Consider the following 26,274-nt stretch of genomic DNA (forward strand, 5'->3'; position numbering starts at 1 on the left):
GGAACCCGCATGAAGAACATGGGATCCTAGCTGCAACAAGTTAGCTCTTCCATGTCCGAAGTCCAGAGGCGAGTCGATCAGCTGGAGCTAGGGAATGGACGTAATCATGAGGCGATCATGGCTATCGACCATAAGATGGAAGGCTCCATAAGGGGGTTGGAAAGAAGGTTGGTTGGGATGCTAGTACAAATGCAAAAGGAGATGGCGCAAATGAGGGAGAAGTTAGGAGCACAACTTCAATAATTCATGTTGATGTTCACACGCCAAAACTCAGTGAGTATGGCCCCCAAATTTCCTCCTAGAGATAGAACAGAGCCTCTCTTACGAAACAATAGAGTAACAATTCATAGGTCTAAAACTCCCGACATTGGAGGGGCACAAGATGAGGAGGTAGAAACAATGTTGGATAGGGGTCGTGGAGAGCAAGGCCATCGTCAACAGTTGGGGTTTCCCATGCCTCGGATGGAGATCCCCATCTTCGAAGGAGATAACCGACGTTGGTGGGTAAGGAAGTGTGAGAGGATGTTCGAATGGTATGACATACCAAAAGGGAGAAGAGTATCCGTAACGGCTGCCTCTTTTGATGACGTAGTAGATGCTTGGTACCAAGGGTGGACTAGTGTGAGGGATCATCCCACCTGGGGAGAATTTGCTGAGAAACTATGCGAAACGTTCAGGGAAAGAAGTATGTCAGATATTGTTAAAAAGTTTAATAAACTAAGACAGGTGGGAGAATTGAAAACCTACTTAAAGAGATTTGAGGAGCTTCGATCTCTCATGAGCAGCCAGGACCCTCATCTCTCTGAGGCCTATTTCGTGTCCAGCTTCTAGAGTGGCTTAAGTGATGACCTAAGGCTTATCGTTAAGATGATCAAACCTCGAACAGTTGAACAGGCAGTGGAGAGTGCTAGACTAGAAGAGATGGTAGTTGAGGCTTTAATGAAGAGCCAGAGGCAACAAAATAAGGCTATGACAATGGGAACCTCCCATCAAGGGGGGAAGGTATTCAATCGTGATTGGGCCCAGGGTAACACAGGAGCTAGGCAGTCGAGGGTACCCCACTCAAGTGGGAAATTCAATGATTAGAGGAGGCAGCTCGGCTTGTGTTTTAGAGGTGGGGATAAGTATTTCCCGGGGCATCAATGTAGGCGCCAAATTCTCCTATTGGAGGGAGACTCAGGGGAAGGAATGGAAGATGGAGGAGAAGGAACTGAGGAGTGTGAGGAGTCTGGAGATGAAGACAATAGAGAAATCTCACTCCAACAACAAAATAATCAAAGTAGAGGGAAAGGTGAAGGACAAGAGCTTAATGATTTTGATAGATAGTGGAAGCACTCACAGCTTCCTTGATGAAGGCACTGCTAGAAGATTGAAGTGTCCACTCTTGGACACTCAACCCCTTAGTGTGACAGTAGCTAATGGGGGAAGGGTACTAAGTAATTCGGCTTGCCACGGATTCAATTGGGAGATGCAAAGAGAGGAATTTGAAGCAGATCTCAGGCTGCTACAATTGGGAGGATGTGACGTGGTCCTAGGGGTTGACTGGACCCAAGAAGATGATGTTCGGGGAACTAACCTTGTCAATCAACAACCGACAAGGGAATATTGGCCAGGTACACTCTAATTACCTTATTGATAAATTGCTGGTGGAATTTGAGATTTATTTGTTAAGCCTGACACCCTACCTCCCACCCAAAACCTAGACCATTCTATCAACCTTAAGCCCAATTCTAAGCCTGTGAACATCACGGCCTACCGATATTCTCCTACTCAAAAAACAGAAATTTCGAAGAATGGTGAAGGAGATGTTAAACCAATCCTTCATGGCCTACCAATATTCTCCCACATTTGGAACCATTTTTAACGGCAATAAGGAAGAGGTGGATGGCTGAAATTGATGTTGCAGCAAGTCATAATGATGTTACTGTCGAGGAAAAAGAAAAGAGGAAGGAGAGACAAGGGAAATAAGAGATAAGAACAAGAAAAGGCGAAGAAGAAACCAGTGGGTGAAGATGAGCATTGGATAAAGAAGCAACGGCCAGGTGGTAATAAGTTTCTTAGGGATAAAAAACCTTTTAAGGTGGGGGGAATTGTCATGACCCTAGGAGCAATAGAGAGGCAAAATTGTAATAGGGATATAAACAGTTGTTAGAGGGTATTTTGCAATTTGTTAGAATTTCAGTTGTTATGCACATGGGTGCATGGTTGAGGCCAAACGGACTGCACATGGGTGCGGGAGTAGTGGGCTATAAATAAGCCACTGTTGTAGAAAGAAAGCATGATTGAAATGATAAATGAAATTCTAATTCTCTCTACCATTCTCTCTCAATCTCCCTCTAATTTCCCTCTCTATCTCTCATTTCCCCCTTAATCTTCTTCTCTATTCTGTTCTCCCTTAATTCCCTCCCTCAATTCCTCTTCTAACCTATCACGAACCCTAGGTTCGTGACAACAGAAAGCCTAATTTGAATGTTAGTTACAGTTTTTTTTTTTAAGTTTGAATTCATTCCTAAAAGTTGAATTTACTCCTATTTTCTAGGGGATAAAGTGGCATGTAACTTTTATAAATAGCTTCTCTCGGATTCAATAAATCTTCGAGTAAGCTTTCAAGAATTTTAAGCTTATTTCAATATGTATATTTCTCCATCTTGCGTCAAGTTCACTATAATTTTTAATAAGCTTTTGACTTTGCTTCACTGATGATCTTCCTTGCTTCCTTTCTAGCCAAAATATACATCTTAAAATTTTCCTCTTCCTAAAATCCATGCATAGTCTTCTAACAAGTTCTCTTTGTAATAATTTTTTCGTCTACCTCCTCACTCAACCACCACAACTCCTCTTGGTTTGGAGCTTTTCTTTTTAACTCTCCTAAAATTGTTTTTGTAGTGCTTCAAATCTAGTAGAAATCTCATTTCAAATTAGATTTGCCTAGCCTTCCACAATCCAATCTCTTCTAAGTTCTGCTGCACTCTATTTCATTAAAACAACTTTATGTTTTCCCTTTTAAATTCAAGTATTTGATTCTCTGCTTCGCTCTTTTTCACCCTTCTTCCATTTTTTTATATGGAAGTCAAGAACAATAAGTCTATGTTAAGTGGTTAGGCAATTTCCTGGCTAAACGATTGTATATATTATTTGTTTCAACATTTTTAGGTGCTCAGTTGAAGTAGATCAATTAAACTACAAGATTAATGTAGGAGAAGGAAAATATGTTCCCAGCACAAGGCAAGTAGGAGGAGCCTTGGAGCAAAAGATATTTCATTAAAAAAAAAAAAAAAAGACCAAGTCAATTAGTGTATATATCATTTTTCTAAGACATTAAGCAAATCATTGACATGGTAAGGAAGATATCAATGTGGAATATATCTAAAGTTAACAAATGCATCATGTGGTGATACAAGTTTACTAAATTCCTAAAATTGATGAATAATAAGTATTTTAAAATGAAAAGTAAAGAAATTAAGTTAATAGTTTTGTTAAGCCCAATGATGAGCCCCAGTCTAAAAAGGGAGGCCCACAGGCCCATTGAGTGACCGAGAGATTGACGAGAGACCTAATTGAGAGACTAACGAGCGACCTGAGCGAAAGACTGAGTGGCCAAGAGACTGGTGTGGCCAAAAGACCAAATTAGCCGAGAGACTAAGAAGAGCAATTGACCTCACACACGAGAGACCAGAGAGACCCCTCATGGAAGCCTCTCTCAACGTCACCGAGGGACCCCTCCACGAGCGATTCATAGGCCACTCGCTCACAAGAAGAGCTAGAGGACTTGGAGAGTGTGTCAAGGAGACCTTTCGTTCAATTTCTTCCTTGACATCAATTCCTGATGAGGAAGTTCGCTATAGCTGAGAGTTGTCTTGATTAGTAAGATTAGCCCAACCATTGGGAATTCCTTTAAAGGCTCCCAATCTATGAGTACTTGTTCTTTTCCATGAAGTTTGAAAGAATTTTCTTTTGTGTGTGTTGGTTTATTGCAGTAACTACACCATAAACCATCTTTGTTAGGCTTAGATTCTGGTTTAGCTGCAACTAGAATGGTCTTGTTTACTACCATAAAAGATCCAACGAGTGTTGGCAGATCAAGCATGGCAGAGCGCTACGTCTCTTCTCCTCGAACAATAAAGAATACCTCTACAACACGAGGCATAGGATCCTTTTCCAAAATCTACACTCTTACTTGGCCATACTCTCGATTAAGACCAACAAGAAAATCAACGATTAGATCTCTCTCCACAAATGCAGAGTGTGTTGTAGTATTTTCAGGGCAAATCATTGTCATATTTTGGTAATGATCGGATCTCAAACCACATACCTGTAAGTGTGTTGTAATAATCAATCATTGTCATCCCTCCTAGTTTCATCGCAGCAACCTTAGTCCGAAGCTCATAGATAATTGCTACATCCTGCTTCATGGAATAGCTTTTGGGAAGTGTCTCCCAAATGTCATGAGCTGAGGATAGAAACATGCAGTTTCTGTTTACTTCTGGTAACATGGAGTCCCAAAGCCATGACTCTTACTAGTTTGTAGAACTGAAAAGTATGTTTTCATATTTCATTCACTGTATAAAGGGGTATATATACAAGAAGAAGCCAATCAAATCTTACCAGATTGGAATCCTAAGAATCATCAATCAATCTCCTAAGATTGATCAATCAACTAACAAGGAAAGTAATAAAATCAAATAACTAAAAACAAATCAAATCTTCCTAACTATAAATCTGCCTAGCTGTACATAATTTAAACTAAGAAATAAGATATATCCACACTCCCCCTCAAGCTAGGGTGAAGATATTATTCATCCCAGGCCTGGAACTTAGATCTTCGAAGCATTTTCGTGGCAAGACTTTTGTTAGAATATCTGCAACTTGAGAACTCGTTGGTGTGTAGACTAGCTTGATAACATTTCCTTTGATTTTCTCATTAATGAAGTGACAATCGATCTCCACATGCTTAATCCTGTCATGATGAATTCGATTCTTGGCAATACTAATGGCAAATTGATTGTCACATAAGATTTTCATAGGTCCTTCGATTCTCACTCCAAGTTCATCAAGTAACCTCCTTATTGACATACCTTAACAAATCCTATGAGCCATGGCACAAAATTCTGCTCTAGTACTACTTCTAGAGACCGCTGATTGTTTATTGCTCCTCCAACTAACAAGGTTTCCCACACATAGGTACAATATCCAGATGTAGACCTTCGATCCATGACCGAACCAACCCAATCTACGTTACTATAGATTTCCACCTTTCAATTGAAACCTTTTCTGAAGAAGAGACCTTTCCCAGGTGTTAGCTTCAAGTATCTTAAGATTTTGAGAACTGCCTCCACGTGAGTTTCTCTTGGATCACTCATGAATTGACTAACAACATTGACTGCAAACCTAATATTAGATCTAGTATGAGACAGATATATGAGTTAACCCACTGGTCTTTAGTATTGACCCTTGTCAACTGGAGCACTCTTCTCTTCCCTCCCGAGTTTGGTGGTGGCTTCCATTGGAGTGTCAGCAGGTTTACAACCTAACATCCTGTATTCCTTTAATAAATCCAAAACATACTTTCTTTGAGAGACGGTGATTCCACAGCTAGATCTAGCCACCTCCATCCCTAGGAAATATCGAAAATTCCTAAGTCTTTGATCTCAAACTCTTTGGCAAGGATTTTCTGTAAACCACTCATCTCTTCTGTGAAGTCCCCTGTAACAATAATATCATCAACATATACAACTAGGATTGACATTTTACCTTTGGAGGACTTTTTCACAAATAAAGTATGATCAGCTTAACATTGGGAGTATCCATGAAGCTTTACAACTCTCATGAATCTTTCAAACCATGCCTCTTGGTGACTGTTTTAGACCATATAGTGACCTTTTTAGCTTGCACACTTGGTTCTTGGTAGCCTGTGTTTTTAACCCTAGGGGAATCTTCATATATACTTCTTCTTTTAAGTCCCTGTTCAAAAAGGCATTCTTCACACCAAGTTGAAATAGAGACCAACCTAAGTTTGCTACTAGAGATAAAAGAATTCACATGGTATTTAGTTTGGCCATTGGTACAAATGTCTCTTGGTAATCAACTCCAAAAGACTTGGTAAATCCCTTTGCAACAAGATGAGCTTTATGCCTGTCAATACTTCTATCTTCCTTGTACATCACTATAAATATCCACTTTGTTAGGATTAGGAGTTCTTTAGACAACTCAATCAATGTTTACACTTGCCAATCTCTCACACTCCTCACCCAAAATCAACCCAATCAACAGAAATATGAAACTGTAATGCAAGAACAGAATTAAAGGAATGAAAAACAATGAAAGAAACAACCAAACCAACACAAGAGGCGCATAATATATCCTAGTTCAAACCACGAAAATGGCCCTACATCTAGCTCACTCCAATCCAAAGAGCAATCCACTAGAATAAGAAATCAATACATAAAAGTCCCTCTCTTCTCACACCCACAAGTACAATCCTTTCTCACGAGATTACAAAAGCTATTCTACTCACAGCCTTTCCTCTCCTTCACTGCACTCGTTCAACAACACAAGAATAGAAGGATTGATGCCAAGCGACTGCCTTATGCCCTCACATTTATAGACATTTTGGGCGAACTAACCTAAAGTACATAAGACATCACAATCTCCAATATACCCTAATACATTAGTTACCATTAGACAAAATCCTAATTAACTAATATGCCGCTTGTATGTTATAACCGACTCCACTGATTTCTTCTCTGTCTCCAAAGCTAAAACTCAGGCAAAACCATACACACTTGCATCCAACTGGATTTTCACCTGCAGGCAAGGTGGTAATTTCCCAAGTTTGATTCTTTTCTAATGCCCATATTTCATCCATCACAGTAGCTTTCCATAAGGGATCAATGAGAGCCTCTTGAATATGAGCCGGAATCCGAACTGTATCCAAACTAAGTAACAAATGCTTGAAACTTTGGTGAGAGACTTTTGTAAGACATGTAATTGTAAAGAGGATGTTTTGTACATGCTCTTACCCCCTTCCTTTAAACAATTGGCCAATCCAGATCATTCTTTGGTGTCTCACTAGCAATATTTTCAAAATTAGTGTGACCTTGATTCATTGAATCCATATTGGATTGGTGATCAGATTCATTCTGTGCCAAGTGGTCTCCCCGATCTTGAGCAGTTCCTCTCTTGGAGTAGACACGAAGCTCTATAGTTGGTAAGCCTTGATTAGTTGGATTAGGTGTGTCAGTGTTATTAAAGGCGCGCCTTGATACCAGGCGCAAGCCTGGCGCCTAGAACCCGCCCAGGCGGGCGAGATCTGCCCAGGCGCACCTGGGCGCATCCAAGCCCTCAGGCGCAGCCTTGGGCTTAGGCGCCCAAGGCTGCGCCTAGTTTGTTTTAATTGAATTTCAGTTTAATTTAGTTTAAGTTTAGTATTTCTTGCAATATTTTAATCAAATCTAATCTTATTTCAAATTATACCTAAATAAAAGAAAACAATATATTCTGAAAAGCTGAATTCAAAGAGATTTAAAACAGAAGAAATCCCAAAAGTCTGATGATGTCCTCTCCTCTCCCTTTTATTCTATTCTCGACTATTCCTCTCCACGGCAGTCACGACACAGCTCCAAGACAACCAGAACTCCTCCCCCCTTCTCGGCTTTCCTCTCCCTCTTCAAACGGACGGCTGCAACGGCATAGCCCTCCTTTCTCGCTCGTCTCTCCTCTCCCTATTCAAACAGATAGGACAAGCTGCACAACCACCCTTCTTGGCTCTCCTCTCCCTCTTCAAACGGACAACACCCTTCTCGACTATTCTTGCCCTCTTCAAACGGACAACACAGCTATAGCTGCTACACAACTTATCTCCCTTCTTGACTCTACTATCTCTTCTTCAAACGGACAGCCGACAGCATAGCTATTAGCTACTAGCGGCTAGCCTACTGCATCATCTCCCTTCTCAGCATAGCTATTAGCAACGGGAAACAACAAACATCAAACAAAGGAAACAACAAACGGTTTCCAGGTATGTTCATTGTTGTCTCTTCTCTTTATTTATTTTCTAGTTTCAAGTTACAAGTTTCAACACAAAGGGCAGCAAGCCAGCTACCAGCAACTGCTGATTTCTTATTGTTGTTGGATATTTATTTGTTCTTGGAGGAGTTATTTTATTACTCCTAAGTTCCTAACAGTTTATTACTATTCTATAAATAGAATAGTGGTCAGCAGCTCTTAGTAGCATGAGTTGCATGGCTCCAATGACCCTTAGGCCTTAGCAATTCTGCCAGTTCAATACTGTTCATAAATAGAAGAGTGGTCAACGTCAACTGCATCAGCACTCAGCCCCATGAGCTGCATAGCTGCAATGACAAATGACCCTTTGCGGTATTTTTTTTTTCCTTAAGATGGTCTTTAGAGTGAGTGGTATTGTTGTTGACATGTTGTGTATCTTGCAGGAATCAAAAATTTAGAATGACATCCAACACTATTGATCCTAATCTTGATAGTAGTTCTGCTGGTAGAAGAAAAGATCCAGCATGGAAATATCATAGTTTGGTAAATCCCAATGACCTTAACACTTTCAAATGTAATTTTTGTGGGAAATTAACCAAAGGAGGTGTATACCGAGCCAAACAGCACCTTGCTGGAGGTTATAGGAATGCTGAAATTTGTTCAAAATGTCCTCCTCATGTTAGAGACGAAATTATAGAGTTTATGTCAAAAAAGAATGGGAAGAATGACTTTGATGATATGCCAGATTTTGATGATATAGACACACTAGGAGATGATGTTGATGATGAAATGGACGTAGGGGCCTTCCAAAACCGTGGTAAAAGGCCTATGCAAGGACAAGCATCATCTATGCAACAAAAAAAACAAAGGCAACAGCAAAGAGGGCCTCTTGATTTGTTTTTATCTGCTAAACCTAAAGTGAGAAATCAAAAGGATGCAAAAGGAAAGCAAACTACAATAGAAAGTCATGTCAATAAAGAGTTGAGAGAGAATGCATGTGTTTGGTTTAGTAGATGGATGTATGAAGCTGGTATACCATTTAATGCAGTCAATTACCCTAGTTTTAAGCCAATGATGGAGGCTGTTGGGCGAGCTGGTCCGGGAATGAAACCCCCAAGTTTTCATGAGGTTAGAGTACCTTATCTTAAGAAAGAGGTGGAACCCACAAAAGAAATTATGAAGAGTCATAGGGAGGAATGGGCAAGATATGGATGTACAATCATGTGTGATGGTTGGAAGGATAAGCGAGATAGGTCTTTACTCAACTTTTTGGTAAATAGTCCGAAGGGGAGTGTGTTTATTGAATCTATTGATACATCTTCCTATGCTAAAGATGGAATGAAACTTTACCAATTGCTTGACCGATTTGTGGAGGAGATAGGAGAAGCAAATGTTGTTCAAGTTGTAACTGATAATGCTTCAGCGAATGTTCTAGCTGGTAAGTTTTACTTTTACTAATTTATTTTTTTCTTTTTAACTTTTACTGAAATTAAGGACTATTTTTTTCCTTGAATTAATGTTTTGCAGGAGAGTTCTTAATGACTAAGCACGAGAATTTGTATTGGACGTCGTGTGCTGCCCATTGTTTGGACTTGATGTTGGAGGACATTTTTAAAATTCCTAGACTTAAGAGCACAATTCAGAAGGCATGTTCAGTCAATGGGTACCTATATAGCTCTGCACAAGTATTAAATATGATGAGATCATTTACACAAAAAAGAGAGATGCTAAGACCTGGAAAAACAAGGTTTGCCACAGCTTTCCTCACCCTTTCAAGATTTCATAAACAAAAAGCTAATTTGAGGAAGATGTTCACTTCAGAAGAGTGGACTAACTCTAGATTTGCAAAGGAAACACGAGGTAAGCAAGCAGCTCAAACAGTGCTCCAGGAATCATTTTGGAAAAATATTCTTTTTGCTCTCAAGGTGTCTGGGTCTCTTGTCAAGGTGCTTAGAGTAGTGGATAATGAGGACAAACCTGCTATGCCTTATATTTATGAGGCTATGGATAGGGCAAAAGAAGCCATTGCAAAATCTTTTGATGATGAGAGCAAATACGAGAAAATATTTGAAATCATTGATGAGAGATGGAATCTTCAGTTGCATCGTCCTTTACATGCAGCTAGATATTATTTGAATCCAGCATTTTTTTACTCAAATGAAAGTATTAGAGAAGACAACGAGGTTATTGAAGGGTTGTATGCTTGCATAGAGAGGCTGGTTCCCACCGCAGAAGTGCAAGACAAACTTTCGAAGGAGTTGAGCTTTTATAAGAATTCTGAAGGGTTATTTGGCAAACAAATATGTATTAGAGGAAGGAATCAATTATCACCAGGTAACACGGTTTTCTAAATTATCTAATTTAGATTAGAATTAGATCAATAATCTATATTTTTAATTGCTAATTTGTATGTGTTTTTCTCAGTTGAATGGTGGTCTCAATTTGGCACTGGAACCCCTAATTTGCAAAAGTTTGCCATGAAGATTTGTAGTCTCACTTGTAGCTCTTCAGGTTGTGAAAGAAATTAGAGTATCTTTGAGCATGTAAGCATTTCAATCTTATTAGTAATATTAAGTATTAACTAGATGATTTCTTATATCTTTTAACTTACTAATTCTAATTTAATTATTATGGCAGCTTCATAACAAAAAGAGAAACCGATTGGAGCAACGACGTCTTAATGATTTGGTATCTGTGAAGTATAATAGAGCTTTGAGACGTCGCTTCAATTTACGTAAATCAATAGATCCCATTTCCTTGGATGAAATTGATGAAAGTAATGAGTGGTTGCTTGGGACAATTGACCAACTTGATGATTCAGATAATGAACTTGTACATGAGGGCGATGATTTAACATGGGCTGATGTTTCTAGAGCTTCTGGTGTTGAAAAAGCTCACTATGCAACTAGATCAAATGCTCCAACTCTAAATTTGACAAAGAGTAGAAGAAGGGCTACTTCTACTTCAAATGCTCCAATTGAACCTGATGAAGATGAAGAGGAAGAGAGATATGATGTGGAAGAAGAGGATATTGGAGATGATGTTTCTGATGATGGGAATATGGAAATGTTAGATCTTGATGTTGACAATGAGGATGATTTTTAGATTATCTAATCTTAATTAGGATTTAAGATCTACAAACCTCTTTTGGATTTAATCTAATTTTAGTTAAAGACTTTTCTTACAAATTTTTTGAACTTCCGTGATACTTATATTTTGGTTGCTGAAATATGTTTGGATTTGTTATGCTGGAATTCACAGGTATGTAACTTGTTTTAATATTTATTTCTCTTAGTAGTTAGCATATGTTGAATTTTTTATTTTTTTTTATAACATGCTTGTTAAAATATTATTAGAAGTTAGGACTTATTTTATACCTTTTTCTTTAACTAGGACATATATTTTTATTTTATTTTACTTTTATTAATTTGCGCCTAGTTCCACCAGGCTCACGCCTTGCCTTGCGCCTTGCGCCTCAGGCTCCAAGACCCTTGTGCGCCTTAGTGCGCCTTGCGCCTTTAATAACACTGAGGTGTGTACATGGAATTACGAGAAACATGAGACTCCAAGTGAGTATCAATTGGTTAGACTGGAGATGGGATTAGGAGACAATGATGATAATGGACAATCCTCAACATCCCAAGACTGACATTCCCTCGTGGTGAATTCACTCTCCCCCTGAATGGTAGGATTGGGATAAAAGGGCTGAGATTCAAAGAATATAGCATCTAGAGAATGATAGTAATTCCTAGTGGAAGGAGAAAAGCACTTATATCTTTTTTTATGAGGAGAATATCTCAGGAAAATACATCTGAGAGGTCGAAGAATTAATTTTTCACAAGTAGAGGCATGAATATGAACAAAGGCCGAACAACCAAATACTTTAAGGGAAATAGTGGACACAAACCGAGAATTTGAGTAGACAATGAGTGATTGGATTGGAGTTTGGAACCTTAGGACTCAAGAGGGCATCTGATTGATTAAGTAGGTGGTAGTGTGAATAGTATCCCCCAAAAAATGTGTTGGAACGTGAGTAGAAAACATGAGATTCCAAGCAACTTCAAGGATATGTCAATTTTTTTGTTCAGCAATGTCATTTTGTTCCGGAGTATCAACACAAGAACTTTGATGGATAATGCGTTGGCTCAAGAGATAATCACCCATGACGGAATTGAAATATTCTTTGGCATTATTTGTACTCAGAATTTGAATTTTAGTATGAAACTGAGTTTGAATCATTGTATTGAAATTTCTGAAGACTCGAGCAACCTCAGATTTTTCTTTTAAAAGAAAGACCCACGTTAATCGAGTGTGATCAACAATAAAAGATACAAACCAACAATAACCTAGAACATGTTTAGTACATACATCACTGCGAAACATGGCGAATGGAGGAGAAGGTTTATAAGGATGAGATGCAAAAGAATGGCGAGTATGCTCAGACAATTGACACACTTCACTTTGCAACAAATTGGAACTTTTATTCTTGAATAGTGAAGGGAACAATTTTACAAGATAAGCAAAATTTGAATGCCCTAACCTAAAACGCCAAAGCATGGCCAGATTATTAAAATTGGGAATATAAACGATGAAAGAAGAACTCCAAGAAGCCGAATTACCAACTTGCAAATCTGGTCTACTTGGTGAAGGAGTGCTTGTGAATAGGTATAACCCTGAATACAGCCTAGCACAGCCAATCGTCCTCCCCGAATTCAAATCATGAAATTCACACTAATTTTTGAAAAATTTAGAAACACAGTTATACTCCAGAGTAAATTTGTTGATGGATAACAAATTGCAATCCAATTTAGGGACAAACAAAACCAAACAAAGTAGAAAACCCTCGGTTAACTACATTGTTCCCACGTTGGCCACTTGGGACTATGTTCCATCAACAATCCGAATTGTCCACTTCTATCTACAAGGGTTGATTCGAGTAAACAGCCCAGAATTGCCTGTCATATGATATGAAGCCCCGGAATTGACAATCCACACATTGGACTGATTGTTGTTAACAATAAGGGCATGTATAGAATTACCTTTATGAGCCACAATACCAGTTCCAATGGCTAAGGAAGACGGACTACTTGGTGACGGGCCAAAGATTTTCTGCAAAAACTCCAACTGCTCTTTGTTAAAAGGAGCAGCTTCGGAGACATTGGATTTGTCCTCCGAATTCACAACAACGCCTCTACTTTCTCATCAATTCAATGGTTTTAGGTCTACTGGTTTGCCATATAAATCCCAACATTTGTCCCGAGTGTGGCCAAGTTTATGGCAATAATCACACTTTGAAAGATCCTTCTTCTGCTTGTTGTGATTTGGTAAGGGGTAACTGCCACAGGAAGCAAGGCAGTGGATTCAGGAGATGAATTAGGAGTCCCCATCATCACTTTTTTCCTGATTTCTTCCTGTCTGCCTTCTGCGAAGGCTTCCCGAAGGCTTGGGGTTGGCCTTGTAGACAAAATTCAGCCACAAACATCATTTAAGTTCTTGTTAAGACAGATCAAGAATTTGTACAATCGTTTTTGTTCAACGATTTTCTTATAATACTGCCCATCCTCTGAGCACTTCTAGCTGTGTCCATCGAACATATCGAGCTACTACCAGTGGCGGTTGAGAACATTGAAATATTGAGTGACAGTGAGATCTCCTTGCCGTTGATCGTGGAGAATGCACTCAATCTCAAAGAGTTCTGAATTGTTCTCCACATGTAAGTGTGTTTCCTTTGCTGCTGCCCATATTTCTGTTGTTGTGTCATAGAGGAGAAAGTTCTCACCAATCTCATTGGTCATGGAGTTAAGTAGCCAGGGCAAACTAAATTGTTCTCCATTTTCCATGAGTGGTATTTGGGATCATCTTTCAGTGGTTGTTGGCTTCACCGGTGCGGTACTCATCTCACCCTTTGCCAGAAATAAAGATGAGCACAAACTGTGACCATGAAAGGTAATTATGGCCATTCAACTTATGGCTTGTGATGGTGAATGAGAGCTGTCAGTGGCTCCTGTATGACTCAAGATGACATCCGCCAATGAGGAACCCTTCTCGATAACCATAACGGTCCTAGACAAAGACTAGGTTGGCACGAACAAGGCTTGGATCTAGATCAGAATGATCTATGGGATGGACAATAGGAACAACAACACGGAAGAAGGTGCAACAGGTGTTACAGAAGAGTAGAAAGTACTTTGCGATCGAGTAGATACTTGCTCGGCCGGAGATGGATGGGTCGCCGACGATTATGGTCGAAGAAGACAGATACGTAAAGGATCAAGGATTATGCTCTAATACCATGTAGAACTGAAAGTATTTTTTTCATATTTCATTCACTGTTCAAAGGGGTATATATACAAGGAGAACCCAATCAAATCTTACTGGATTGGACTCCTAAGATTGATCAATCAACTAACAAGGAAAGTAATAAAATCAAATAACTGAAAACAAATCAAATCTTCCTAGCTTTAAATCTGCTCAGCTATACATAATTTAAACTAAATATACATATTTTAAATTGTAAGGGATTAAATGTTGAGAAATAAGATACATCCACATGGTTTTCATCCTATCAATTTTCCATGGCCTTTTAAATTGTAAGGGCAGCGGTTGAACAGCAATGAAAGCAATAATGACACACACACAAAAAAAAAAACACTCCTAAAGATGGTAGCGGGAAAAAATTAGGGTTCCAGGAAAGGAGGCTCTACTACCATGTAGAAAAAATGAAACAAGTTGAGAAAACTGTAGATGCATGATTGATTCTCAAGTAGTATAGGGTATTTATACACAACAACTAGGTTATCTCCTATATATTCTAGGAACATATTTGAATATGTTTTGAAGATGAAATACAACAAGAATTTAAAAAACTGCTGAGATATCTTGGATTATTCTGTTGTCTTACCTGTTGCCTTTATCCCTTTATTCTTGGAGTTTTCCAATCTACAAATCACCTTATCACTTTATCATTTCATCTCTTATTTTTCAGACCATAAGATTAGTAGAAAAATCTAGTTGTTACACGAGTACTCCTTCAGTAAACTGTTAGTTTATTTCCACATCTTTGTGATATTTCCAACATGAAGTAATGAGTAATCTGTCTAGCTTTAGTGAGCATAACACATTGGGTACCTATGGCCTATTGTATATTGAACTAATAGTACAAAAAAAAACCATGCACTCTAGGAAATGTCCCTTCCTGTGTCCTCCAATCTACAGGTATAAATGCTTGAATACATAACTTTAACTTTATCAATGAAGGCCAAAGCTTGAATGATTAATAATAGGAAAGACAAACAAAAAGCAATCACGAGACCTTAGACCAGATAATAAACAAGAGATCATATCGATTGATGAAACGAATATTCATCAAACTTTACAACAAAAGCAGGACAAACACAGAGAGGAATGCTATACTTATCTTATGAAATGGGCAACAACAATAAAGAACATGTGCTTAAAAATTGTGACTACCCTAGTACACATACATGTAGACAACTAAAGTATTTAACACAAAAGTAAATGAAATTGCTTCACTTTCATGACAGAACTGTTTTTCTTTTCATCAACCATATAATGTTTCACATATGGAAATTAATTCCAACTGCTCAAAATATAAGCTTTAAAACTCAGAAGTTCAGAAGTGGATGCCACTGTGAGGAATCACCACATCAGGCTTTATGGGAGGAATAGCTTCTCTAATCAATAACTAGGAATATTCATACAAAACCGTTTATTATCTTATCTTTGGTTTGCTAAATTTGGGTCCTTGAATATTCAATTTGAACATGCAATCATAAAATGGTAGCTTAACATGTATGGAACAAATTAATAGATTTTAACTGAACATGTGAAATTTGCAAGAGCAATTTCCAACTATTCCTTCCATGTGGGACTTATAGGTCTATGGTGTCAAATAGAAAGGGAAAGATCAAGTAACTACTATTGAGTAAACATAAATGTGAGAAGGCACCCTGACTAAAACAGATGCATGTTACTGTGGCTAAAATTAGACAGAGAAACGATTATATCAACATAGCAGTTACTATGTAATACTATTTTTCATACATGTAATGGCAGAACGATGGATTTTGCCTTCCTGTACTCCCTAACTGCCAAGTCATATTCACCCTTACTAATGCTCTCACGAATTAAACTGGGCAAGTTAAATAATGTCCGGAACCTCTGAAGCATTCCTTGGACAGACCTGATCTTCTCAGCTTGTGCCTACATTAAGAAATAAATAATAACTTACCAGTAATAAACTAACAAGAAAAAAGCTTCTGAACTGATCCAAAATCTTGACCGCCCCTACCTGTCTCTCAAATAAAGGCCCACAAGCACGATTAGCCAGAGAACTGACTCCCTGAATACAATTGAACAAGTGAGAGGTTCCAGAACCTTCAGGGTCTTCTTCAATCCGTTTCAATTTTGACTCAATATCTGTACAATAATCCAAAAAAGCACTCTCATCATGTAAAGCTAAAAGAGAGAGAGATTAGCATTACTGACAAAAAATACAGTCTGTCAATTTGCTACACGTTAGGAGATGGTAGCTTACCGTCAATTGTGGTTTTGCAAGAGACAAAGCAATCAAAATTTTCTTTGACCAATTGTTTTCTCTGCTGAGTCCGGCCTTTGAGATCAGTTTTCAAAGCAAGAGCACCAGCCTCCAAATCAGCTGCACTTGTATCTTGGTGAATTCGAGAAAGAAACAACTTCGCATCAAATTTATCGGAGAAATATATCAACTTCTCTGCATATGTTCATGTAAGGATTAAAGAACAGGGTCAGAAAACAGCAGTCAAGAATGACCTTCAAATCCGAATTGCCATTATTGAACAAATTAATAATTCACAACCTACTAAACAATGAGGTTTGCCAAGAAATCCTAAATTTAGAGGCCATATACCAATATGTTGACCCAAAGAAAGAAGTCTGAGAAATTATGTCATTGAGCTAACAAAATAACATCCGCAGATCATTCTTGGGTTGCACTTACCCTTCATACATCCCTCTTCAAAAAAAAATAGTAAAATAAAAGTCATCCACACAAGAAAGCAGCAGCAGCAGCCACAGTGCTCACATTCACCAACTTTAAGAATGAACGTGACAAGCAATAAACTAAAAGAAAGCTTCTTAGAAGCATGAATTTACTGCATTCACTAGTACAGTATGAACATTGATCATCTTTATAGGTTTACCCAAAAGCAATCATTGCAGGATCTCCAATAACACATAATACATGATCTCTCTGTTGGCTATCCATTGCTTTCTGTTTTTTTTTTTTTTTGCTGGGTAAGATACAGATATCCATCACTTTCACCATGGCATCCTTAGGCTGTCACCATCAGCCTTCTTGTCAAGAATTGAACAATCCATCTACATCCTGTAAGCTCAATTTCAATTCTGTTGGCACCATCTCCATGCTCATGATTCTTCTCACAAATTAAAAGATAACAAGAACCTTAGTGAAGCATCATAAAGCTCATCAAACTCCTAATTTGATCCGGTACTTCCCAAGGATTGCCTTCTGAAAGCTTGCTAATAATCCTTGACTTAAGGGTAGGACTGTTAAATGAACCAAGAAGTTCAACTTGGCCAAGGCTCATTGGAGAATGTCATGAACTTTCAGAGCCAAGTTCAACAAAAAGATACAAGCTTAGTTGGGGGAAAAAAAAAAAAAAAAAGGCACCAGATTTTGGGAAATGAATGCTTCAGTTCAACAAAGCTCATTAATGGTGGTGAAAAAAGCAACTTTCAACTTTTAGGATATTTGCATATTGAGATTGGTGTTCCGTCTATGGTTATTGTTCTACCAGTGTATGTTGCTCAGTTTTCAGGAAAAAGGAACTGATAACATGATGAGAAATTATTGGTCGTATGTTTATGTTAAAGAACAGATGACATGTATCTCCTTGAACTACCACAGGTAAGTCCAAGTTAATGGTATTGTGCCCCAAGGACACGGGTTAAGTGGTTGGGCCAAGATAGGTTAGAATTCGTACTAGTAGGTCAAGTTCGATTCCTTACCCTGCGTAGTGAGGCAAAACCTCCACCTGCGATTTACCTCCTCTGTCGAAATCGAGAGCACAAGCGACAGGGGACCGCGCAAGGGCAGTAATCCCAAGTTAATGTCATTGTCAAACGCACTAAAAAGACAAATCACTATTACTTTTGATTTTTATGTAAAATAAATTGGGAAACCCTTTATATTGGAAGTGTAATGTTTTACCAAACTTTGACAAGTCAAAATTGAGCAGTTCAAGTATAGCTGATCTGAGCTCAATCAGCAATTCCCCAATTTACATGAATTGAGCCAACAGTTATTTAACGGGCTATTAGCACGAAAAATCCAAACATTTTTGCGTTTTGCAATTTTATCCTAAAGTTTCAATTTTGGCAATAAGGTCTCAATTTGATCAATTAATTGCAATTTTATCCACGACCCGGATCCAATTCAAGAGACGTCTAAGACCCGCTGACATGGCATGTCACCTAGCATTTTAAAACATTTTGAGTAGGCCTCACATGCACGCGTGCAAAAAAAAATATAAAAATAAAATATGTTAAATATATGTTGTGTGTGTTATAAATATATTTACAAAGGCAGGTAGGTGGAGGACAGGGACGACACTGACAGAGGACGACGACAAGCAATGATGTTGGGCTAGAGGCGGCAGCCGATCTAGAAGCTGGAGGTGGTGATGGATGTCGATCTGGAAGAAGGCAGAATCTGAAAGCTTAATGGTTGATCATTGACGTCGATGGGGACGACTTAAGCAACCGACGACGAGGGCGAGGCAGCTGGCAGAGGACGTCATCTGTTGGCAAGAGCAGAGGGTCGTTAGTCGCTTTCTGTGAGGTGGCCTCGGGCAAGAGGAAGCCTTGATCGGTGGTTGATCCAACTTCCAGATCGGTCGTCGACGCCATGAGTAGAAAGGGGAAGCCCAAATCGATCGTCGCCTCCAATTTCTAGATCGGTCATCACTGTCGTCGTTTCGTCGTCATAGCCGTCACCGTCACCATCCTCCACCTGCCTGCTTCTTTCTCTCTGTGTATATATATATATATATATGTATAACATCATTTTATTTTTTTACACATGTGCATGTGGGGGCCACTCAAAATGTTTTAAAATACCATGTGGCATGCTACATCAATGGATCGTAGACGCCTCTCGAACCGGATCCGGGTTGTGGATAAAATTGCAACCAATTGATCAAATCGAGGCCTTATTGCCAAAATTGAAATTTTTGGATAAAATCACAAAAACGCAAAAGGCTTTGGATTTTTCATGCTAATAGGCCTTATTTAACACTAAAAACCTAGGAACCCACCCCTAATAGAAGGGATTGAGAATCAATTAACAAAGTCAAGAGTAGGAATGTTGAGTTGTTCTGCATCAAGTAGAAGATCTAGAAGTGAGCAGTAAAGTCCTGATCGATTTCAAGCGACAGTTAGTTAGATTGTTTTATTCTAACGGTAATATGTAACCTAGGAGTGTTTTGGGTATTGCAATTAGGGATGGCAATTGCAACCGAAACCGTGGGGAACCGAACCGGTCAACGCGGTTAAAAACCGTTTGACTGGATAATGGTTTGGTTTAGGGAAAAACCGAACACTATTTCAATGGGTATGGTTTGGTTCTGGTTTTCACTAAAACCAAAACCGAACCGTTATGTGGGTAACTGAACCAAACCGAACCGAATATATAAATATTGTTGAGACTTGGATCTGATTCCTCACACATTTAAACACACTCTCACACCCAAATACTTACCCGATAGAAATAGAAACAAAAAGAAATGTAAAACAGAACACAATAACAAGCAACAACAATAAAAGAACAAGAAGTCTTATCCTGATTCGGGTAAGAAGTTGCCCTACATCCAGACTACCAGATGATGCCGATAGAATCCACTATCAAAGAAACAAGAATACAGCTCTTCCTCCTGATCTCTTCCTCGCACATACTTAGGCTAATAATCAATAGCCTCTCTCAAAAGAATACAAGGACCGAGCATTAGCTCTCTCTCAATTCTCCTACTCGTGCAAATACAATAGAAGGATTCTATCTACTAAACAGAACCTATCCGCCTCTATTTATAAAGGATAGAGGCGGTTACAACTTAAGGACCGAAATGGAATAAAAGGAAATACAAGACTTTCTCGGAAATAACCCAAGTGAAGATATTTCCATTATATTCTAAACACATAAAACATAAGAATAAAACATTTCCTAACAGACAAATCTGCCCTTTTACTGAAACTACCAGCTGGACTAATACAAATTCTAACAAATATATATATAATATATATTATATATTAGAGGGGCGGTTGCGAAACCCAGCCCTAGACCCACCCCACCCCAGCCCACTTGCAAACCCACCCCACCCTAGCCCACTTGCAAACCCTTCTCTTCTCCTTCTTCTCTCGACCTCACTCTCATTCTCTCTCACCCTCGCTGCCTCTAACTCTCTACCTCCTCTCTCTTGCCCATCCGCTCGCGCTTACCCTCGCTCTCTGCCTCTCTCTTACAGTCTTGCTCTCGCTCGCCCTCGTTGGCTCTCTCTTGCTCTAGCTAGAGTCGGCCCCTCTTTCTCGCGCTCGCCCTCGTTCTCGGCCCCTCTCGCTCGCACTCACCCTCGCTCTCTGCCTCTCTTGGTCTCGCTCCGCCCCCTCCTGCAAACAGCAGCAAACCCTTCTCCCTCTCCCCGTCTCTCTCGATCCATTATGTTGCTCGCCCTCGCTCTTGCTCGCTACCTATCTCGCCCTCCCTCGCCCTCTCTGTAATACAAATTGAGAGCAATAATCGAAACACAAGAAGCATCGACCAGGCGAGTCGGGAGTCGTGGACCTTCATTTTCTGAGCATCACACTTGAATTGCCTTATGCAATTTATCTCTGTACGCCAACAACAAGGTCTCTCCCTCTCTCTCTCTCTCTCTCTCTTAGCAACTCACAAATTAGGGTTTCTAACTTGATTTATTATTTTGGTCTGATTGATGCGCAAATGCCTAAATCTAAATCTAACTTCCATTCTATATTTTTATGTAAATCTGTAATGTTTAAGAATGTGTTTGTGTTTGCTATTTCTTTCTTTACTCCTCTGTTTTGGTTATTTTTCCCCTTACTGCAATGAATTGGAAGGTCGAACTTTTTGTTTCCTCCCTCCGCGCTTACATCGATTTTTTTGATCAAATATTAATATATATTGTGGGTGTGTTTGTGTTTGTCACTTAGATGTATAAATAAATTAAATTATTGCAATTTAGGAGGCACTGTCCATTTGAAGCCAAACGCATGAGGTTAATGTTAGGATTTTCATCTAATAGTTAGATATATGTTTGCATAATGTTATTGTTAGTTGCCATAACTGTGAAAGGCATAATGTAGTGCATGCAGATCAACAAGTTTTTATGAATGCTATTTGTAAGAGTTTGTCTTTATTTGTTGGTATGGATCAAACTAAAAAAACCATTGTTAAAACCGAAACCGAATGGTTTGGTTATGGTTTTTAATTTTTAAAACCAATGGGTTAATGGTTTGGTTTTGGTTTTAGTATTTTAAGTTTGGTTTGGTTATGGTTTTAGCAAAAACCGAAACCAAACCGAACCATTGCCAACCCTAATTGCAATATCTGTTTTATCCCTAGAAGTGTTCGTCCTAATTTGTCTATAAATATAGGGCTAAGGTAGTCATTTGAGGTAGAACTGATCATTCATTCTGATATTGTGCAAGGGCAGTGTGTGAGAGGAAAGGCTTGTGTCAAGAAAGCTCTTTGTAATCTCCAAGAAAGAGTGGGGGACTTCTTGTACTGTTCAAAGGTTGGATTTCTAGTGGAATTGCTCTTGGACTGAGGCTGGATGTAGGATTGTTTTTCATGCAATCCGAACCAGAATATATCGCTCGCCTCTTGTGTTGGTTTGGTTGTTTCTTTCTCTGTTTTTCATTCCTTTAATTCAGTTCTTTCAATTTCAGTTTCTTATTTCTGTTGATTGGGTTGATTTCAGGTGAGGAGTGTGAGAGATTGGCATTTGTAAGCATTGATTGAGTTATCTAAATAGCTCCTGATCCTAACAAGGAACCAAAAGTTGTTATGGAAGGAGAAGAGGGTTAGCACAGTGTAGAATTTAGGTCAGGCCACTGACAACCCTTAGCAAACACCTCAAATGTCCTTACTTATTACAATAATATAATATCATTGTGATAAAGATTATAATTTTCATGTTTATGTTTGTGAAGTTTATCTTGCAATATTGCTTTATAGTTATATAGGCTTAGCTTATTCCAACCTACTTAACTTGAACCCAATTAACTTGGCATGTTGGAACATTTTTAGCATGAATGAAGACATGTTGCCAATCCAACCTGTTGCCCTCCCTAAGCTGTACTGATGGAAATGTAAGCCCATCACAAACAACTTCTTAAGTTCTTAAACATCAGATTTGTATATGAAATAAATAACAACATTATAAAGGTCCATATGCCATTTTTATGACAAGACAACGTCTTCGTGTTCAACCAAACTATTTGCTAATCCCATTAAAAAAAATGATTTAACATTTGGAACAATTTCCTGCTAGTTTTTCAGTTTCATCTATTAATCCATGTCCATATTTGTATTTGTATCCATATCAATATCTATATTTATGCTTCTTATATACAAGCATTTATAGTAAGCTTCTAGCAGTAGAAAACTGAAAGAAAGATCACCAGTATGTAAACAAGTTACTCTAGAAGAAATATGGACAACATAGTGTAGCTTCCAACCAAAAAAAAAGCAAACGAATGAGAAAGCAGCATTTGACAATAAAAGCAGTTCTATTATAAATCTCACAAGCAAATAAATGAAGGGGAAAAGGAATACCGCGGAGATTAGGATCTAGATAATCCCGAGAAGGAGAGGTATCTGAATGCTCAGTGATCAACCGAAGTGTTTTGTTGTCAATTACCCTGTCAACATAGTTAATTTAGCTAGTTAATTTAGCTTAGCACAAATGGCAAGTAGAGATACACAACAGTAACAAGAAGCTAAATGGAAGTTGTTTACTTCAGTTTGAGAACAATGGTTTTGTCACAACTAAAATAGCAATACCACAAAGGATAAGCAAGATTTTACTAGCATGAATGAAGAAGAAACAACAAACAAAAGAAAGATAACAAGTAAAATAATGTTCAACTCCAAACCATTGTATGGCTCTTGTGGCCCATCCATCAGAGTTTTGCTAATGATTCATCATAACAACAGTGGAAAGACTGATTAATGCTGACAAATATCTGATAGTCAGCATGTTTTTCAACTACCAACTAAAAACAGCATGATTAACAATGCAAACTCCTAGTTAGCCAGAGTTATTAGGCTACAATAGCAAAGATCAACTGATAAAACAAATTATGGATAGAAGAGATTACCCCAGCCCAAGTGGATCTATGCATTCCATGCCACGTGGAAAGGACTGCAGAGTATTAAGACATTTTCTAGCTACTCCTGATGGCTTCCTCTCAAACTTTTGAGCAACTGGCACTGCCTTTGTCTCCCGCATCTCACGAACCCTACGAGCAAGCTAACACAATAATACAACCTTAAGAAAATGAAGTCTGTAAATTTGAAGCCAAAACATTAGTAAAAGTTAAACAGTAAAAGGGTACACCATAATGAGAAATAGGACTAGAGAAGCGTAGGGGTAGAGGAGGATAATTGGAGAAAGAAAGGGCAAGAATTTGCACACAACAGAAAAATATGCCACAGAGGAGAGAAAGAAGAAAGAAGATAGGGATGGGAAAAGAGAGGGTTCAAAGCTCTTCCAAATATTAAACTTTTATCCATTTCAAAAATTTATTATTTCTATACACAAATAAGCCATATACATAGGTTTAGTAAATCTCCAAAAACCACCTAAAACTAATCTTACCTTATATAATAATATAATACCATTTAAAGTCTACAGATAATCTATTAAAAGTCATAATGAAATGAACTACATCAAAATAATATCAAAGACCCTTGATCTGATAAAACTAATAAATTTATTTATATCTGGTGGGTCCCAAGATATTGGCTGCATTGATCTGCTCTTTGAAGAAAACTCCCATCTCATGTTTCCCAACTTTCACCAGGCACCACAGATTAGATTATTGACCTGGGATTCTTGCTATCCCTCCAAAATGATGTAGCTCGAAAATGCACAGCCCTAGCATTAAAGAGGGTAAATTCCACCAAGACCCCTTACAGTTTGGGTCATTTTCACAGACACACCTGTCTATGGTCTACTTTTGGTATTTCAGGTTCCTACAGTGTTTTTTTCTCTAAACAAGCCCCCCAAGTCAAGAGCCCTTATTGGGTCCCTATGGTAGGTATTTTGGGCCCTATAGTTTACTTTCATCTTTTATGGTTCAAATCCAATATCAAAGATAGATGATAGATCATTTGAGCTCTTGACCTAATAGATGGAGTTTCTTGAGGGAAAAACAAACAAACAAACCATAGGAACCTGAAATACCATAAGGGGTGTCTGTAAAAATAGCTCAAATCACGGGGGGTCTACGTGGAATTTTACCCAATTAAATAAGACACTCAGCAACCAAAAAGCATAAGAAAAAGAAATAAGGGAGAAAACAAATCAGGAAACTTCCAGCAGACAATATAGAGAAGTAGAAGAGGATATTGGGGTGAAATAAAGAGGAGAGACCAAATGTGTAGAGAAAGCACTTGTACCAAAATATACGAAGTCAGCAATCAATGAAAGAAAGAAATGCAATAGTGAATAGAGGTCAGTGGTGCTGAGAGACGGAGAGAGAGAGAGAGATGAGAAGATGACAGATAAAAGAAAGACAACAAGAACAAAAGGGATAAGACTAGAGAAACATGGAGACAGAGACAAGAAATTGCAGGAAAGCAGGGAAGGAGAGACTGCATCAACAAAGAAGCATAGCAAAGGAGGAAAGAAGAAGAGAAGAAGGGGGATCCGTCTCAAGCTCGTCTAAATATTTAACACATATTTATCAGAAACATGGTATGTTGAGGTAGTGGTACAGGAACAGGTACAGGGTACGTTAGCATGCCAACTTTTGTGGTACGGAAGGGGGAAGCTTAATTGGTTCATTGTTTTGGGCCATGGTATTTTTTATAATTGTACTCAAGTTGAAATTAGTTGGATTGATACATTGCAATTATAGAAGCTGCCTTTTTTTTTTTTTTTTGGGGGGGGGGGGGGGGGGGATCAGTTCTTTTATGTTCTCATACAACTTGTGCATTTCTTTTCTTTTCTATGCATTTCTAGTTCAAACAAAATTCACAAAAAAAACTCCATTTATCAAATAATAAAAACTAAATAGCATAATACCTTAACTTAATAGTTTCATTTTTCCCCTCCCTTTAAAGCAATAGAATATACAAGAAAGTGAGGTAGGCAAGCTTCCTCTAATTTTCTTTGGAAATTATTCTAATTTTAAGTACTTCCCTAGTCTTAAATTGTTTTAATGAAGTTCATGCACAGCTTGGGATCCCCTTTCTTTGGTATCCACATTGTGCTTCTCATATTCCAGGGCTGCAGAAGAACCACAATCCAAATCGCAGTCCCAAGGGAGAGAACCTGGTAACTATTCTCTTACTCATCTCCAAGGCTCATTTTTTGTATTTTACATGAATAATCTATCATAATGTTGATAAGACTCCTAAAACACCTATAAGTTTGCTAAAACTAATTCCACTTGGTGTGGTTATTGGAAACCACTTAAATTATGCCATAATATTGAAGACTCTTCATCTCATGAAACTAAGAACTCTACTAGTTTATGGTTCCTAAATCCCAACCATCTCAATCACTTCAATATCCAATGTAAATATGGCCCATCCTTGGAAGTGGTCATGCTTCTTAGTTCCATATTAACCGGTAAACCCAGCTATTTTCTGAAGCTGTGACCTACCCTTGGACTTTGTTCAAACTTCAATATCAGAATGACTCTAGAATTGGTGCATTATCAAGAAGGATTTATGCTCGGGCAGAAAACAGTCCAGAATCAATCTTCTCAGAAGGGACTGCAAACAGTACAGATTTTAAGTATTCTCGGCGATATAAAGTTTGTGCATTTCTTTTATCTTGTTATTAATAGAAGCAATTTTGAAAAAGGGGGAAGAATACCAAACAAATGCTTTTCCCTTGTAGATAATAAATTGTTTACTATCATACCAAACAAATAAGCAATTTCAAGTTCTCAGCTGATACTTTAACAACTTTTTTTGTTTTTGGGGGGGGGGGGGGGGGGAAC

General features: G+C 38.4%; 1 protein-coding gene across 2 annotated transcripts in view; it reads right to left on the reverse strand.

Annotated features, from left to right (window-relative positions):
- LOC127807190 (exocyst complex component SEC5A-like) overlaps positions 1-26,274 on the reverse strand; it is a 67,475-nt gene that overhangs the window by 39,915 nt on the left and 1,286 nt on the right. For both annotated transcript variants that reach the window (XM_052344861.1, XM_052344859.1), the window contains exons 2-6: positions 23,419-23,570; positions 22,874-22,959; positions 16,562-16,756; positions 16,316-16,443; positions 16,069-16,227 (exon numbers count right to left, since the gene is read on the reverse strand). In XM_052344861.1, coding sequence (XP_052200821.1) covers positions 16,069-16,227; positions 16,316-16,443; positions 16,562-16,756; positions 22,874-22,959; positions 23,419-23,570 — 720 coding nt within the window. The remainder of the gene's footprint in view (positions 1-16,068; positions 16,228-16,315; positions 16,444-16,561; positions 16,757-22,873; positions 22,960-23,418; positions 23,571-26,274) is intronic.

The sequence above is a fragment of the Diospyros lotus genome, chromosome 8 (assembly GCF_014633365.1).
Source record: "Diospyros lotus cultivar Yz01 chromosome 8, ASM1463336v1, whole genome shotgun sequence".
NCBI lineage: Eukaryota > Viridiplantae > Streptophyta > Magnoliopsida > Ericales > Ebenaceae > Diospyros > Diospyros lotus.